The sequence below is a fragment of the Filicampus tigris genome, chromosome 16 (genome assembly GCF_054856515.1).
Source record: "Filicampus tigris isolate MCC_2025a chromosome 16, RoL_Ftig_1.0, whole genome shotgun sequence".
Classification (NCBI taxonomy): domain Eukaryota; kingdom Metazoa; phylum Chordata; class Actinopteri; order Syngnathiformes; family Syngnathidae; genus Filicampus; species Filicampus tigris.
In genome coordinates, this window is record NC_141232.1 from 6,233,956 (window position 1) to 6,249,939 (window position 15,984).

At 40.1% G+C, this 15,984-nt stretch overlaps 5 protein-coding genes across 5 annotated transcripts; all 5 read left to right on the forward strand.

Moving 5' to 3' along the window:
• Window positions 1-3,941: 3,941 nt before the first annotated feature.
• LOC147134354 (metalloproteinase inhibitor 2-like) lies at window positions 3,942-5,220 on the forward strand. Its single transcript, XM_086054784.1, has 5 exons — window positions 3,942-4,185; window positions 4,333-4,415; window positions 4,491-4,593; window positions 4,752-4,873; window positions 5,000-5,220. Exons 1-5 carry the CDS (start codon window positions 4,059-4,061, stop codon window positions 5,168-5,170), a joined length of 606 nt encoding a protein of 201 aa, XP_085910910.1. The 5' UTR covers window positions 3,942-4,058; the 3' UTR covers window positions 5,171-5,220.
• A 1,053-nt stretch (window positions 5,221-6,273) lies between these two features.
• On the forward strand, window positions 6,274-7,429 carry LOC147134355 (metalloproteinase inhibitor 2-like). Its single transcript, XM_086054783.1, has 5 exons — window positions 6,274-6,513; window positions 6,631-6,707; window positions 6,778-6,880; window positions 6,950-7,071; window positions 7,219-7,429. Exons 1-5 carry the CDS (start codon window positions 6,381-6,383, stop codon window positions 7,393-7,395), a joined length of 612 nt encoding a protein of 203 aa, XP_085910909.1. The 5' UTR covers window positions 6,274-6,380; the 3' UTR covers window positions 7,396-7,429.
• A 1,000-nt stretch (window positions 7,430-8,429) lies between these two features.
• On the forward strand, window positions 8,430-9,817 carry LOC147134356 (metalloproteinase inhibitor 2-like). The gene is made up of 5 exons (XM_086054782.1): window positions 8,430-8,674; window positions 8,919-8,995; window positions 9,083-9,185; window positions 9,326-9,447; window positions 9,595-9,817. Exons 1-5 carry the CDS (start codon window positions 8,536-8,538, stop codon window positions 9,766-9,768), a joined length of 615 nt encoding a protein of 204 aa, XP_085910908.1. The 5' UTR covers window positions 8,430-8,535; the 3' UTR covers window positions 9,769-9,817.
• A 1,032-nt stretch (window positions 9,818-10,849) lies between these two features.
• LOC147134357 (metalloproteinase inhibitor 2-like) lies at window positions 10,850-13,187 on the forward strand. The gene is made up of 5 exons (XM_086055798.1): window positions 10,850-11,082; window positions 12,242-12,324; window positions 12,389-12,491; window positions 12,663-12,784; window positions 12,956-13,187. Exons 1-5 carry the CDS (start codon window positions 10,950-10,952, stop codon window positions 13,127-13,129), a joined length of 615 nt encoding a protein of 204 aa, XP_085911924.1. The 5' UTR covers window positions 10,850-10,949; the 3' UTR covers window positions 13,130-13,187.
• Window positions 13,188-14,378: 1,191 nt separating this feature from the next.
• On the forward strand, window positions 14,379-15,785 carry LOC147134358 (metalloproteinase inhibitor 2-like). The gene is made up of 5 exons (XM_086056185.1): window positions 14,379-14,600; window positions 14,829-14,911; window positions 14,979-15,081; window positions 15,355-15,476; window positions 15,573-15,785. Exons 1-5 carry the CDS (start codon window positions 14,423-14,425, stop codon window positions 15,759-15,761), a joined length of 675 nt encoding a protein of 224 aa, XP_085912311.1. The 5' UTR covers window positions 14,379-14,422; the 3' UTR covers window positions 15,762-15,785.
• Window positions 15,786-15,984: the final 199 nt, after the last annotated feature.

Sequence of the window (15,984 nt, forward strand, 5' to 3'; positions counted from 1 at the left end):
CATTTGCAAATGTTATCACATGATATCCCACTTCATATGTATGATATACTCATTCTCAAGTAATGACTTTTTTCTCCAAAAATGCAAATGTATCTTTCGATGTTACTTTATTCTTGTAACATTATGACTTTATTTCTTGTATCATTCCGAGTTGCAACTTAATTCTTTTAACCTTGCAACTTTATTCTTGTAGCGCACTGACTTTTAATTCTCATAGTGGTACGACTCCATTCACATAAATTTAGAGCAACAAAATGAATGTATTCCTATAAATTAAAAATGCATCCCCACGTATATTTCGTGTGTTTATTTTTAAAAGAGCTTGATAGTTTTTGCGCGTTCCTGCAAACGGGAGGGAATACAAATAAGGCTGTTTTAATTACTACTGTCTATTTGATCATACTAGGAGTGCTTCTAGGATTTTGGTTCCTCAGCAGTTGGTACGCAGTTTTTGCCAACTACTGGCTTGGCATGCATATCATATCGAGTTTTTGAGGTTTTGACTTTTCACAAATGTGAAGGAAAAAACATCGTCGTTGGTTTCAGCTTGTTGTGTAGCCTTTGAACATTCGATACATGAAGCTGAGTATGTATAAATAAGACGAGGAGTCTGTTTAACTCGGCCGTCTTGCTTCCTGACATCATACTTGGCTACCTTTTTCTGCTTTACGGCCACCCAGTGGTAAACACTTCCACTATTTTCCACAGTAGAGCATATTACCAGCGTTGTTTGGCATAATGTGAAAAACAGAAAAGGAGACATCACGTTTGATGCAGTCAGAATGACAAAAGGCCAGCACAGAGATGCCGTCGAGAAAAGGGAAAGTTCCCATACGCATGGAAATGTTGTAAGACTCCATGACTCGTCGGTCAAGTGGAATTTACCAGATGTTGGATGCAGAAAGAAAATAGGAGGAAATGACGCATCATGAAAAAAGATGCCCTGTTTGGAGTCAGAGGGATACCAGAAACCTCCAAATTGACCAAAGGCTGACCCATTACCGCCATGTCCTCAGCTTCAGGGTATTAATCGCATGACCTCACAAAAAAAGGACCGCACAAAGCTTTTGTCATTGCAAAACTTGTTTTATGATAACATTTGGTTGTTGGGAGAAGGCAGCTTTGACAAAGAAGTACAGAGTAAGCAGTACTTTTGGGGGCTAAAATGCCATCCCTTCGCAGGAAGGGCGTCTTGTTGTGACAATTTGATCGACACTTTTCAAGCGCTTCATACCAGAAGTGCGGGACTTAAGTCACATGACTTGAGTTGGACTTAAGTCGTCAATTTTAGGACTTGGCCGTTGGCAAAAACTTTGAAAAGACTCAATGTGAGCTTGACTCGAACCACATGACCTGAGAAGTGTCTGTTGACATTTAAATCTTTTAAAATTTAAAACCGGTTTTGCTCATAACTGACAAACAACAAGAGCCAGAAGCTCTTGCCAGTTTTATAGCAATAATACATGAATGTGGTTTTCCCCCATTAGACGCACCCCCCCCGAAAACATCATTTTCCATTCATCAGTAGCTGTTCAAAGGTGACAGCGACAGACTGAATCATCTGGATTCTTTTACAGCGGAATCGTCGGAAACCGTCAAGACAAAAAAAAAAATGATATGACATCTTGTGCCGTGTCATTCTTCATTATCGTTAGTCAGCGAATGTCCACAGTGACCCCGGGAGACTGTCAGATTGCGCAACAGTTCTTCTCAATCTTTCCAAGCCGACACCAATCAGGATGAAGAAGATTCACTTCCTTCATTTGCGTCATTTGAGTTTGACCTCTTTCGCAGCTTGTGTTTGCGCCCATGGAAACAAGCGATTGTGACATTCTGTATTTGTGTGCCCCCAAAGTAACAGTTCTCAAGGTCACCGAGGTTTCCTTCAGGACTGCAAGGCCTGCATTGTCACCAGATGCATTAGTCATTCTTACAGTTTGCGTTCAAATAACATTTAGTTGCTAACTGTTACGATTGCCCGCATGGCATTGGGGAAAAAAGGAATTCGGAAATTAACCAAATTTATCTCATGGAATGATTTTAAATCCAGACTAAGAGGCCTTGAGACAGCCTGCTTAAGCTGTTTCTGTTTTACTGAATTTGTGTCATTTTACATTGTCTTGAAACTAACTTGAGTATGACATATAATCATGTCGAAACTGTTACTTTTTGCTGCCTCTTGGCCAGAACTCCCTTGAAAAAGATTTATTTTAATCTCAGTGGGACATTCCTGGACATATTCGTCCATCCATTTTCTAGACTACGAAAAATACACCTTTGAATTATCCTCATGACCGCCAGTAACCATTTTATGGCTTCTGTAAACTTCATAAGCATGCTAACATTGTTCTTGTATTACAACTTCTATGTCAAGAAATCAAACTTTCCCTCAAAATGATACAACTCTCTATGCCACTTTTTTTGTCAAAATGTTATGACTTTCGTAACATGCTAACGGTGTTTTTGAAATTACACACTCACAGTCACATTTATGCGCAATTCACAGCCTTCAATTAACCCAAGAAGCGTGTTTTACGGTAGCCAGGAATTACATTTATTCCCGTAATATTGCAATAAAGAAGTTGTGCTAAGACTTGTGGGGTACAGTGATTAGAATACAGTCAGATATTATTCACAGATAAGCAAGTCAATTATGTGAGGAAATAGCAGCGGTTGGTTCATGAATCAGCAACACTGACCCATGAGAGACTGGTGGAGTCATCTTTGGCTGTTTGTAAGATGGAGACATACGTCTCATAGCCCACCCGCCCAGGCATGTTCCTAAGGCATGAGGTGTGTGGTGAAAACATAATCGCTAAGGAAGAGTATGTGACTCATGCGGAGAACTGCTCTCATCCTTCATCAGACTCACTGCTAATGCATAACCTTTCGTTCTTTGACATGGAATTCTTGTGGAGAAATTTTCCTCTGTTTACAGTCAAACCCCGCCTAGCAAATCTCTGGAATTTACTTCACCTTTTTTTTCGTCGCCTTCTCACGCTTATTCAGTGTAACAGGAAAAGTATCTATATGGCTCTGGAAACAACATGAAACCACACCAAATCAGCCCAACAGTCAGGGATGGTGCTCCAAGGGGTGCTATAGCCCCGTTACAAATCTGCGTGGTACCAGTTAAGCCCCTCAGCATTTGATTTGATATTGTAAAATATATTTATGGAATATTTTCTCATCCCCCGTTTAGCCCTGGGGAAAAAAAAATCCTGAAGCTGTGCCTGCTAGCAGAGTAAGCTAGCTAGCGAGCTAGCCCAGTCGCTAGCTAGTTTGCGGTTCCAATTTGCCACAACCTCTCTCCGGATGTGGGCCCACCACAGATATACAAAAATAATAAAAAAAACAGACAACACTTCAGAGAAGAGATATATTTTTTCAGCAGTTTCCTAGCACGCAGGCTTATGCTCCGGACCCCGTTTTAGCCAAACCCCTAAAATTCAAGAGAAGGTGAAAACAATTTTAATGCTGTATCTCAACAATTCAGTACTAAATTGTTCTCAGTCTTTCTTTTCAGCACATATCTTCAAACAGTTATTATATTTAGAAATAATCACAAAAATGACATTGTTTTTAAACTCCATTTTTTTTCATGTATTTTGCATTAAGTTGAATATATCCTGATTTTAGTTTTGTTATTTAATTTGTTATTCTATGTAAATGTTGCATATCAATATTTGTAGAAAAAAAAACTCTGATTGTTGCCATTTTCGTATGTTGTAAACTGTTTGAATAAAGAATTAAAAATAACAAACAAACAAACAAACAAAAACAATTCTTGTCTTCTTGTTGAGTAATGTGTTGGCACCTTAGCGCCCTCAATTGGCCAGTCACCACGCACACTTGGACTTGCACTCACGTGTGCTTAATCATGCTTAATGGGGAAAAACAGGTGTAAACAATCGTCGGCAATGATCTCCAGCCATAAAAAGGCCCTCATGAACTCTCACTCCAGCAGAGTGAACCAGGTGGAACAGAGTTCATATTTTGAATAGCTAAAGTCTGCTTGTTTCTGTTTCCTTTTGACTTTCCTCCCTGAACGATCAACGATGAGCTGGCAAAACTTTGTGCTACCCCTTGTGCTGCTGTGCTTGTGGGGGCTTCAGGAGGAAGGTGCGCAAGCTTGCACCTGTTTACCTTTGCATCCACAGCAGGTGTTTTGCCAAGCAGATGTCGGTAAGCTACTTCAGTCATTTTATTTTTTTAAAGCTGGTTTGATTGATAAGCATGAGGTGAGTTCTCTGTTGGCGTCTGATGTTATATTTTGGTGCCAGGGCCCACCTAAAGGCATGTATTTAAGCTATCTTAAACTTCTCTTTCCAGTCATCAAGGCAAAGGTTGTTGGAGTGACCCCTGGCACACACGTAGAAGAGATTCTCACAAAATATGACATCAAACAGTTCATGGTGAGACTTGTATTCATGTATGTAAATTGGACAATTTCTCAAACTTTATTTATTTTTTTCTCCCACTCTTTCCAGAACTTCAAGGGTGCTGAGAAGCGTTTTGACGCCATCTACACTGCACCCAGCTCTGCAGCTTGTGGAGTCACTCTGACCAAGGGCACTGTATATGTACTCATGGGTATAAAAAGCTGAAATTTTCTCACCTATGAAAACTCAAACTATTAATGCTGCCCAAATGCCAGTTTTGGGACTTTAGGGTAGATGCTATGATTCGGTCTTGACATTTAATGCCTCAGATTTTCCCGTAATTTCCTCTTGGGTCTTGTGCAATAACAGGCAGACTGCAGTCCGACGGCTCTCTACATATCTCCCTATGTGACTTCTATCAGCCGTGGGAGGTCTCGAGTATTCCGCAGCACAGCCTGTTGTACCGCTACAGAGATGGCTGCGATTGCACGGTAGGCACACAAAAGGCGGATGTAATGAGGCTTTTATTATATAATTTCTTGCGTCCACCTTAACACGTCTCTCCAATGTTCTGAGTGATCATGTTGGTGAAATTCCTGTCCTTTGGTTGCCCTCAGATCAAATCCTGCTTCTCCTTCCCGTGCTGCATGAGCAGCTCGACTGAGTGCTTGTGGACAGACTTCCTGCCGGGGAAGAAGAGCGAGCAGGCGCAAAAATTTGCTTGCATCAAGAAAAAAGACGGCTCTTGCGTCTGGTACATGGCAGGTTCCGGGCCCCAAAGGGGATAGACCACCAGGGCTTGAAGGCTATTAACTTGAAATAAAATCATTCAAATGAAGCTGTGTTTTTGTTCTTTTGGATGTTTCAGTATGGTCTGACTTAAGTACTTAAGACTTTCAACACCACAGCTGCTGTGAAGATGCCCAAAAGACATTTCATAAGGGGGCACGATTAAATTACACTTGGCTGTAATCTTTTCAGCTGTATTGATCTTTTGGCGATGGGCCTTATGCAAAACATTTCCTTTTGAATTTAAATGACAGGATTTTTAGTACTGCCAATGGCGCATGAAAAGGTAGCTTGGTATTAATGCCAGAACTGACACTTGACAAACCTCAGGAATGCTGTTACCCCAGTCAGAAATCTCTGTAGCCCTGCTAAAGCCCCTCCATTGTTTAAAAATCTTGTCTTCAAGTTTAAAAACTAATAAATGGCTGTTCCAGTCCTACTTTTGTTTGTGCTGAAGTCACGTCATCTATCCCAACTACTTTGTGGGTATGTCAGGTAGATTCTTTTTCTTTTAAAACTTCTATTTACACAACGCTTGGATACCAGAACTTGAACAAATTCACATCACACTCCAGGGAAGTTAAGTGATATAAAACATGAAACGAAGATGAAATTAATGAGAAGATACTACATAAAGATACAAAGTTTGCAAGCAAAAGTTGATTAAGAGGAATATATATATATATATATAGACGCACTCTGAGTTTGGATTCTTACATAAAAAAATTGGATCTATGAATAAATAATTTTGTATTGAGTGGGCAGTCTTTTCATATTCAATATCAAATAACACATTTTCCAAAGTAATGTGTGTTGGGGACAAATGTGATCTATTGAATGGTGGCAATTTACAGCGCAACTGTTGGACATGCGAGATCTCAACAATTGGACCAACATTTATCTTAACACAAATAATGCAATTAACATCAAATCTCGGCAGGTCAAAACTGCTAGAATAAAATCTATGTATCATTTAATAAGAAAGCTCTTCAATTTTGTTGGTGATGAAAGTCTCAGGTGAATACAATCATCAATCAGTGTGCGCAACTGTGCAAGAGATGTTTCTTAATTGTGGGCGGAGTCTACAGCTCTAAAAAGGCCCTAGTCAACCTGCACTTAAGCAGAGTCAACCTCCTTTGTGATACTGCTGACTACGCCTTCTTACACTTGTGCAACCGCAACGTTTGCTTTTGTTTCCCTAAAGGTTGAATGATGATCTGGAAGAACATGGTGCTGCCTCTGGTGCTGCTGTGCTTGTGGGGGCTACAGGAGGAAGGCGCACAAGCCTGTAGTTGTTTCCCAATGCATCCGCAGCAGTTGTATTGCCAAACGGATGCTGTCGGTGAGTTGAGCGGGGGCTCCGCTTTCAATCGTCGTTTTTTTTTTTTTTTTCCTTAATAAAGTGGCTTTAAATGTCTCTTTAGTTTTGAATGCGTCTTCTGAATACTTGTCTTTCTAGTCATCAAGGCAAAGGTTGTTGGAATGATGCCAGGCGCACAAGGAAGACTCACAAAGTATGCCATCAAACACATTAAGGTGAGATGCGTATTATATAAATGCATCTTGTGTGCACATTTCACATTATTTCCCCCCCCCCCCCCCACAGACCTTCAAGGGTGTTGAAAAGCTTTTTCGTACCATTTCCACTGGACCCAACTCTGCAGCATGTGGCGTCACGCTGACCAAGGGCACTGAATATCTACTCATGGGTATAAAAATCTTTTAATTTTTCACCCAAAGGAAAAGGGGTCCCATTCTCTTGTCTTCTGCTATAACAGGCAGGTTGCATTCTGACGGCTCGCTGAATGTCCACCTGTGCGACTTCTATCAGCCATGGGAGTCCTTGAGCATTATGCAAAAGCACCTTTTGAGCCGCTATGGAGAGGGCTGCGATTGCGCGGTAGGAATTTTTTTTTTTTTTTTTTTTTTTTTTAACTACACTTAAAAAAAAAAGGAACCCCTCAACCTACTAGTTGTCCACTTTAACTCATGGACAAGCACAAACTGGTTGTTAGTACTTTGTGAATGTTTTCTCTGTCACCCACAGATCAAGTCCTGCTACGCCTTCCCGTGCTGCATGAGCAGCCCAACGGAGTGCTTGTGGACAGACTTTGTGCCAGGGAAGATGAGCAATGGTGACCAGGCCCGAAACTATGCTTGCATCAAGAAAAGTGATGGCTGCTGTACCTGGGACATGCCCACTATTTATCCCCAAACTGGATGAACTGCTGTTCAAAATAAAGAAAATTTAAAGTCAATGTGTTTTTCTAGTGATCCTTCAGTACTGGATGACTAAAGTACTTCTGATTAACATTGTTGGGCATAACATGTCGACCCAAATCAAAAGTGAGCTGGGAATTTAGCTTGACCTCATTACATAAAGGTGCCTTGCAAACATCTCAGACTCGGAGGGGGCAAATGCTTATCTATTTTCCTTTTGTGAAGGTGGGGGGGTTCCTGATCTCAAACAGCATACCTCAGGAATGCTATTCACCTGTCAAATCTGTAGGACAGCTAAAGCGCCATTGTTTGAAAATATTGAATTAAAGTTTAAAAAACCTCACAAATGGCTGTTCCAATCCTACTTTTTTTTTTTTTTTTTTTTTTTGTGCTGAAGTCACTTCATGTATCCAAACTACTTTATGGGTGTGTCAGGTAGATTTTATTTTTTGTTAATTTACACAAAACCTGAATACCAGAATTTCGAATCCACATCACACTCCAGGGAAGTTAACTGATAAAAGACATAAAACGAAGATCAAATTAAAGAGGATACTATCTAAAGATGAAACATTTTCAGTTTCAAAGTCAAAAGTTTGATTAGGAAAATAGTTTTTAAAGCACTGAGTTTGGATTATGTATAAATTTGGATCTAACATATCATTTTGATATTGATTTGATAAAGTGAGTGGGCAGTCTTTTCATATTCAATATGAAATGACACATTTTCCAAAGTAATGAGAGTTGGGGACAAATGTGATCTATTGAATGGTGGCAATTTACACCACAACTGTTGGACAGATCTCAACAAATGGACCAACATTTATCTTAACACAAATAATGCAATTAACATATTCCTCAAATCTCTGCAGGTCAAAACTGCTTGAATCAAATATTTGTATAGTTTAATAAGAATGCTCTTCAATTTTGTTGGTGATGAAAGTCTCAGGTGACTACAATCATCAATCAGTGTGTGCAAATGTGTAAGTGATGTTGCTTGATTGTGGGCGGAGTCTACAGTTATAAAAAGGCCCTAGTCAACTTGCACTTAAGCAGAGTCAACCTCCTTTGTGATACTGCTGACTGCGCCTTCTGACACAGTGGCCTGTTACGTTTTGCTTTTGTTTCGCCCCCAAAAGGTTCAATGATGAGCTGGAAGAACTTTGTGCTGCCCCTGGTGCTGCTGTGCTTGTGGGGGCTCCAGGAGGAAGGCGCACAAGCCTGTAGCTGCTTTCCCTTCCCTATTCATCCGCAACAGTTGTTTTGCCAAAAGGGCGTTGTCGGTAAGATGAACAGGAGTCCGCTTTAAATTGTTAGCTCCTATTTTATTTTTAAAATGTTCATCGGTGTGAACGCTGTGCAGTATGTTTGAGTGTGTAAATTCATATGATGGTGTTTCCCAATTAAGGGCCCTGGAAAATGCTTCCCGTTAAGGATATATTACATATTAGTATTTTCCTTTTTTTATTTTTTATTATTTTTTTTTTTGTCACTTCTCAGTCTACTTTTAAAATCTTGTCTTTCTAGTTATTAAGGCAATGGTTATTGGGGTGACACCGGGCATGGGAGGTCAACTCACAAAGTATGACATCAAACAGAGCAAGGTGAGATTTTTAATCACGCATGCACATTAGACGTGAATCTAACTTCTTTTTTTTTTTTTTTTTTTTTTTTTTTTTTTCTTTCCCCAGAACTTCAAGGGCGCCGAAAAGCCGTTTCATGCCATTTACACTCGATCCAACTCTGCGGCATGTGGAGTCGCTCTGACAAAGGGCGTTGAATATCTCTTCATGGGTATAATCTGGAAGAATTTTCTCATAACATTCAAGCTAGTAATGCCGTCAGTGCCTGCTTCCAAAACACTGCCTATGGCAGTTTTTAGACTTTAGGTGTATTATTTTTGTCCCTCCCCCACATGTCTTGGACCATAACAGGCAGACTCCAGTCTGACGGCTCCCTGCAAATCCACCTGTGTGACTTCCATCAGCCGTGGGAGACCTTGAGCGCCACGCGAAAGAATCTGTTGTACCGCTACCAAGAGGGCTGCGATTGCCTAGTAGGAACACATCTGGTGGATTTTCAGCATTAGTAATTTGTTTATCGCTCCGTAGCGGCCCCTTTAGTGGCTAACTTGTTTTTAGTTATCGGATAGGACTAACAGTGTTTTTTTTTTTTTTTTTAATTAAATCTTGGTCACCTACAGGTCAGGACTTGCTTCTCCTACCCATGCTGCATCACCAAACCAACAGAGTGCTTGTGGACAGATTTCCTGACGGCGAAGCTGGGCAATGGCGAGCAGGCCCAAAACTTTGCTTGTGTCAAAAGAGGCGACGGCTGTGTCTGGTACAGGCAGGCTCCATGGCCCCAGTTGGGCTAGCCTAGCTGGGCTTAAAATGCTAACTCCAAATAAAAATGACTCAAATCAATGCAGTTTTTTTTTCCTCATGGTGATTAAGAACTGGCTGACTCCAAAATACTTGACTCTCACATTGTGAGGCCTAACATCTAAAAAAGAAATGTATATTGTCTTAAGACCTTTTGGTGACACTGCACCATAAGTTTAAATTGCATATTTCATTGATTGTTGAGGCTTTCCATGGCGGAACAGTATAGAAGTCACAACCATATGAAATGGGTCTAGTATTGAATGCTATGGATGACTTTGGAATGGTTTATGTAACACATTAAGTATTTGGTGGGTATCCAAACCAAATTTGAAAGTCCTGCATGAGTGTCAGTGTTTTAATTTTTATAAACAAAACAATGTACACATACAACATACAAACTTGTATATATTTGTTCACAACTCTAACAAATTCACACAATACACTCTAAAAACAGTTGGGTGCAAAATCGACTGATCAACTAATTGAATGAATTTGACCCACATTCTTTGCATTTTGTACAACACAGCCCAATTTTGGGGGCTTTGTACAAAACTAACCACTTGGGTTTTTTTCTGTAAAAACAACCCAGGAAGTTGGGTCAAATTGACCCAAGTAGTGGATCGATCCATTTTTGACCCAAAATTATTTTTAACCCAAGTGTCTTTAGAGTGTACCGTATATAGAAACCCCCCTCAGTGTTTGGTTCCTTACACAGAAATTTGGATCAATGAATATAGAATTTTGAAGTGTTGTGTTTGGGTGAATTGTGAGCAGGCAGTCTTGATTTTCAATGACACAAAAAAAGTAAGGAGAAGAGAGGATGAATATCATTCAATGAATTGACAATTTACACTGCAACTGTTTTGTGTACAGACAAGAGCACAACAAATGGATCGTTTCTTTACATCACAAAAACTGCAATTAATATCAATTTCCTCAGGGTGAAACTAGCGGGATAAAATGTATAAATTGTTTCACGTATAGGAACTCATCTTTATTGTGTTATGGATGAAAGTGCCAGGTGAAAACCGTCATCAATCAGTTGGAACAAGTCACTTAAACGTTGGCCGAGTCTGCAACTATAAAAGGCCCTCGTCAACCTAAATTCTAGCAGAGTGAACAAGTACCAAATCCTTCTGATTTATATTCCGCTTTTCCTGAAGGTTTGAGTATGAGCTGGAAGAACTTTGTGCTGCCTGTGGTGGTGGTGTTGTGCTTGTGGGGGCTCCAGGAGGAAGGAGCACAAGCCTGTAAATGTTACCTGATGCATCCACAGCAATTGTATTGCCAAGCAGATGTTGTCGGTAAGTTGAACAGGACTCTGCTTTTTTTTTTTTTTTTGAATGTATAGTGGCTCCAAATGTTATGCAGGATATTTGGGGGCAGTGTTTATGTGTATGATAGAGCTTCCCCAATTGATGGTGAATTATTTTGTCCCAAGGGCCCCACAAAAGGCTTCCCATTTAATCCCCTATGTGTGTGCCTCTGTTACTTTGACATGACTTTAAGTGTTCATTTCTAGCTAAAGACTTCAAGTAAACCAAGCAAGTTGAGTTGCTAAGTAGGGAATTGCAGGTGTTGCTAATGACATTAATTAAGGCTGTTTACTTTATTGCCATTTTAAGACTAATTCTAGACTAATTTGTCACATAATGGCTTGCCAATGTAACGGGAGATTTCTTTTTAAGCATTAATTTAACTAGACTGTTCACTGTTTTAAAATTTCAAGACTAATTTGTTAAATTACTTCCAAAGACCTTTTTAGTGTTAATTACAATTCAATGTAGGCTTTCTAAGACGCTAACAATTTCACTTGGCTAAGTACAATTCATGTTGCCAAATACATTAAGACTGTCTTTTTTTCCTCATGAACCCATTTTAGATTTTTTTTTTTTTTTTTTTTTTTTTTTTTTTCCTTCACTTTGGAACGGTATTTAGCATTTAATTTTTGACATGTTTCAAAGCTAGCAGTCGACTTGGATATACAGAAACATTGCCACTGAAGATGTTAGAATAAATGTACGTACATTATCCCATATTTACTCTTGTAAGTATTGTAAAGCAGTATAACCTTGTTTGCATCATGTAAGTTGAAGTTGTTTGTGAAGAAAGAGTGTGAGAAGGACGCAGCTGCAAAACAGGAGCGGTGCTCTTATCAAAGAGCATCCCGTGGTCGGACGCTGAGTCCTTGGGACAAAATATAACAATGTCTGCAAGACACGAACTTTCACACACGTGCACTGTTTCCAACTGTAACTGTTTGTCACGATGCTACATGTTCCCCTCCGTCCTTCACAGTAGCAAATTCTATGTATACAATTGGGGACCACCTAAGAAAATAAAGTGTGGGGATGGGGTGGTGGGGAAAAAAAAAAAAAAGTTTAGATTTGTGGTGCTCTCTTGGCCCAAAGTCCACCAACCTGTATGACTTTTTTTCTTTTGTTTTTAATCTTGTCCTTCTAGTTATCAAGGCAAAGATTATTGGCGTGATGCCCGGTCCACATGAGAAAACTGGACTCACAAAGCATGCCATCAAACACGCGAAGGTGAGATGCTTATTTGACATTTTCTTCAACGTATGCACATGAGACATAAGTCTTTGTTTTTCAGACCTTCAAGGGCGCTGAAAAGCTTTTTACCGCCATTTACACAAATTCCTACACTGAAGCATGTGGAGCCACGCTGACCAAGGGAACTGAATTTCTACTCATGGGTATAAAAAGCTGGACGTTTTCTCATAAATTATCAATAGCACCTAAACTAATCTGTTGACGCTTGCTAAAGGCAGGTTTTAGACGTGTGTATTTTACCACATGGTCTTTACTTCCTACAAATGTTCTGATGTGTCATGTCCTCTTTTCTCTTTGTTTTTCTGCCATTACAGGTAGACTGCATTCTGACGGCTCGCTGCATATATCCCTGTGTGACTTCTATCAGCCGTGGGAGTCCTTGACCATGATTCAAAAGCACCTGTTGTACCGCTACAGAGAGGGCTGCGATTGCACGGTTGGAACACAACTGGTGGATTTTTTTCTTTTAGCGTTAGGAATTAGTGACTAGCGGTCTTTTATTCTAGAAGCTGTTCAACTTTTAAACGTGGCGTTAAAAAGATGACTGCTTTATCAGTTATTGGCATTCTGGTCTCGTATGAAAAGAACGTTATTTGGTCACCCGCAGATCAAGTCCTGCTTCGCCTTCCCGTGCTGCATGAGCGGCCCGACAGAGTGCTTGTGGACCGACGTCCTGCCGGGCAAGTTGGGAAGTCGTGAGCAGGCCCAGAACTATGCTTGCATCAAGAAAAGTGATGGCTGTTGTGCTTGGGACATGCCGGCTATCTATCCACGAAACTGATAGCTGGCCTTCAATGGATATTCATTCAAAAATAATAAAAAACAAATCTGTGGTTTAACACTGGCTGATTCTGTTCTAACTTCTGATTCTTGCATAACATGTACACACAAAGCCAGTGTGAGCTGGGCAGCTAGCATGACTTTATTACCATGAAAATGCCTTGCAAAAAAACCAAAACATCAGGAAAGTTCCAAATCAGAACACAAATGATGAGGATACAATGTAACTCGAGGTAAATGTAAAGTTTGAAACACTTCTGCTTTTGCAGATTCTTGGTTGGAATGGGAAGCAAAAACAGACGTGGTGTTTGGCATGAATTTGGATCTATGAATGTACTGTAGAATTTTTATGAAATGATTCTTCCCAAGAAAGTGTGAGCAGGCTGTCTTGAGGTTCAGTGACCCCAAATAAAATATTCTTCCAAACCAGACATGAGGATGATTGTGGTTCTTGTGCAGTGGTTCTCAAATGGAGGTACAATGGAAGGATACATGGGATTTGAATATATCCAAAAAGTAGCATCCATGCAAGGAAAGAGCACGATCACAGCAGTTGCCCCCCTGCCACCAAGAACGCCAAAAGATCTTCGATGAAGCACAAGCGTCTCACAAAAATGTCTCCTTCAAGTCAAAAACTCAGTTCAGTGCAACAATACAATATTCAGTGTTGACATTTGGTAATGCCTTTTTACTCATGTATTTTAAAATGCTTTCATAAAGCAATTTCTGCTTTTAAAAAGTTGATTCCTTTTTGAGAAACGATCAATTTGGTTTGCTACCATAGGATTTGTTGGTAATTTATCATTTATTTTCTCATTTTATCTACAAATAGTTCTTCAGATGCCACTACAAATGGAGTTCCAAAGTTTAATAAATCACACAAAGATGGCTCAGCACTGTTTTAAGTCTCTTTTTCCCCCCCCCATCTAAAAATGCTTTTTGCCGGAATAGTAAGGGGGTGAAATTGGCTGAAAATATATTTCACATTGAAAAAGGTTTAGAAGCACTAGTCTGCAATTTACACAACCGTTTTGTGAATAGAATGTTTCTTTACGTCAACACAAAAAACTGCAATTACTATCGATTTATTTATTACATTTCTGCAGGTAGATCAAATCTATGCATCATTTCATGGGAAATCTCTTCGATTTGAGGGTGAAAGTCTCGGGTGGAAACAATTATCAATCAATGTGTGCACCTGATGTTGCTTTATTGTGGGCGGAGTCTACAGGTATAAAAGGACCCTTGTTAGCTTTAACTCAAGCAGGTTGAACCTACTGGTGTGGCAGTCTGTATGCACAATCAAAAACATTTGAATTTTGATTTTGTTAAAGCGTCAATGATGAGCTGGATGAATTTTGTGCTCCCTCTGGCGCTGCTGTGCTTTTGGGGGCTCCAGGAAGAAGGAGCACAAGCCTGTAGCTGCTTCCCGGTGCATCCGCAGCAGTTGTATTGCCAAATGGATGTTGTGGGTAAGTTGAGCATGACTTCGCTTTTCAATCATTTTCTTGTATATGCTGAGGTGTATACATGTAGTGTTTATTTTATAGACATTTTAAAGCTAGCAGTTGACTTGCAAGAACATGGCGAGTGATTTATTAATAGACACATGGGAATGCCGTTTTGCTCTATTTTCAGTCAATTTTTGGAGTACAAATGTGTTTTTTGATGTAAATCTTTTTAAAAACTTGTCCTTGTAGTTATCAAGGCGAAGGTTGTTGGAGTGATGCCTGGGGCACAAGGTAAAGAGAGACCGACAAAGTATGACATCAAACACATGAAGGTGAGAGAATTACTGTAAATGTGTAGACATTAAACATGAATCTAACTTTTGTTTTTTTGTTTTTCAGACCTTCAAGGGTGTTAAAAAGCTTTTTGGTGCCATTTACACTGGACCCAACTCTGCAGCATGTGGAGTCACTCTGACCAAGGGTGTTGACTATCTGCTCATGGGTATAAATGCTGAAACTATTTACTCCCATATGACAAGCTACTCCACAAAGGGGAAGTAACCCAAACATTTTTTTTCCAACAATGCTTGATGCAGGTCCACTAGTCTAAACATGGAATTCTGATTGTGGAATGAGTTGATCAGCAAAATCCACCCTTGACATAGTTTGGGTTGACTTCCTCTTTAAAAGCTTATTAAAGTATTTAATGCTTGCACAAGTTTGCCTGTGACATTTTTTTTTCTTTTTTTTTCTCCTCTGTCTTCTGCCATTACAGGTCAACTGCAATCTGATGGCTCTCTGCATGTCTCCCTGTGTGACTTCTATGAGCCGTGGAATGACTTGAGCATCATGCAAAGGCACCTGTTGTACCGTTACGGCGAGGGCTGTGATTGCACGGTAGGACGCAACTGGTGGCTTTTGAGCATTAGCAACTACTGCCGATGTTGGCGCTTTGAACGTTTCATTTAAATCCCTGTCCTTGGTCACCCACAGATCACATCCTGCTCCTCGTTCCCGTGCTGCATGAGCAGCCTGACGGAGTGCATGTGGACAGACTTCCTGTTGGGCAATCATGAGCAGACCCAAAACTATGCTTGCATCAAGAAAAGTGATGGTTGTTGTGCCTGGGACAGGCCCAACATCTATCCCCAAAACAGATACCCGGGCTTGAAAGGCCGTTAATGCAAAATAAAATGGCTGACTAAAGTATTCTGTGTGAATTTGTATCTTTCAAAATGCTGGGCATAATACGTGTAGCACGCTTGCTACAACTTTGTACAGCACAGGTGCACCTCCAATAAGTGGCTACTTCTAACCAATTAAAAGTGATCAAAATGAGGCTAACTTTTTAGGCAAATAGGCTTAATTTAAGTGATAATGCAAATGTGGAAATATGCATGAAAAG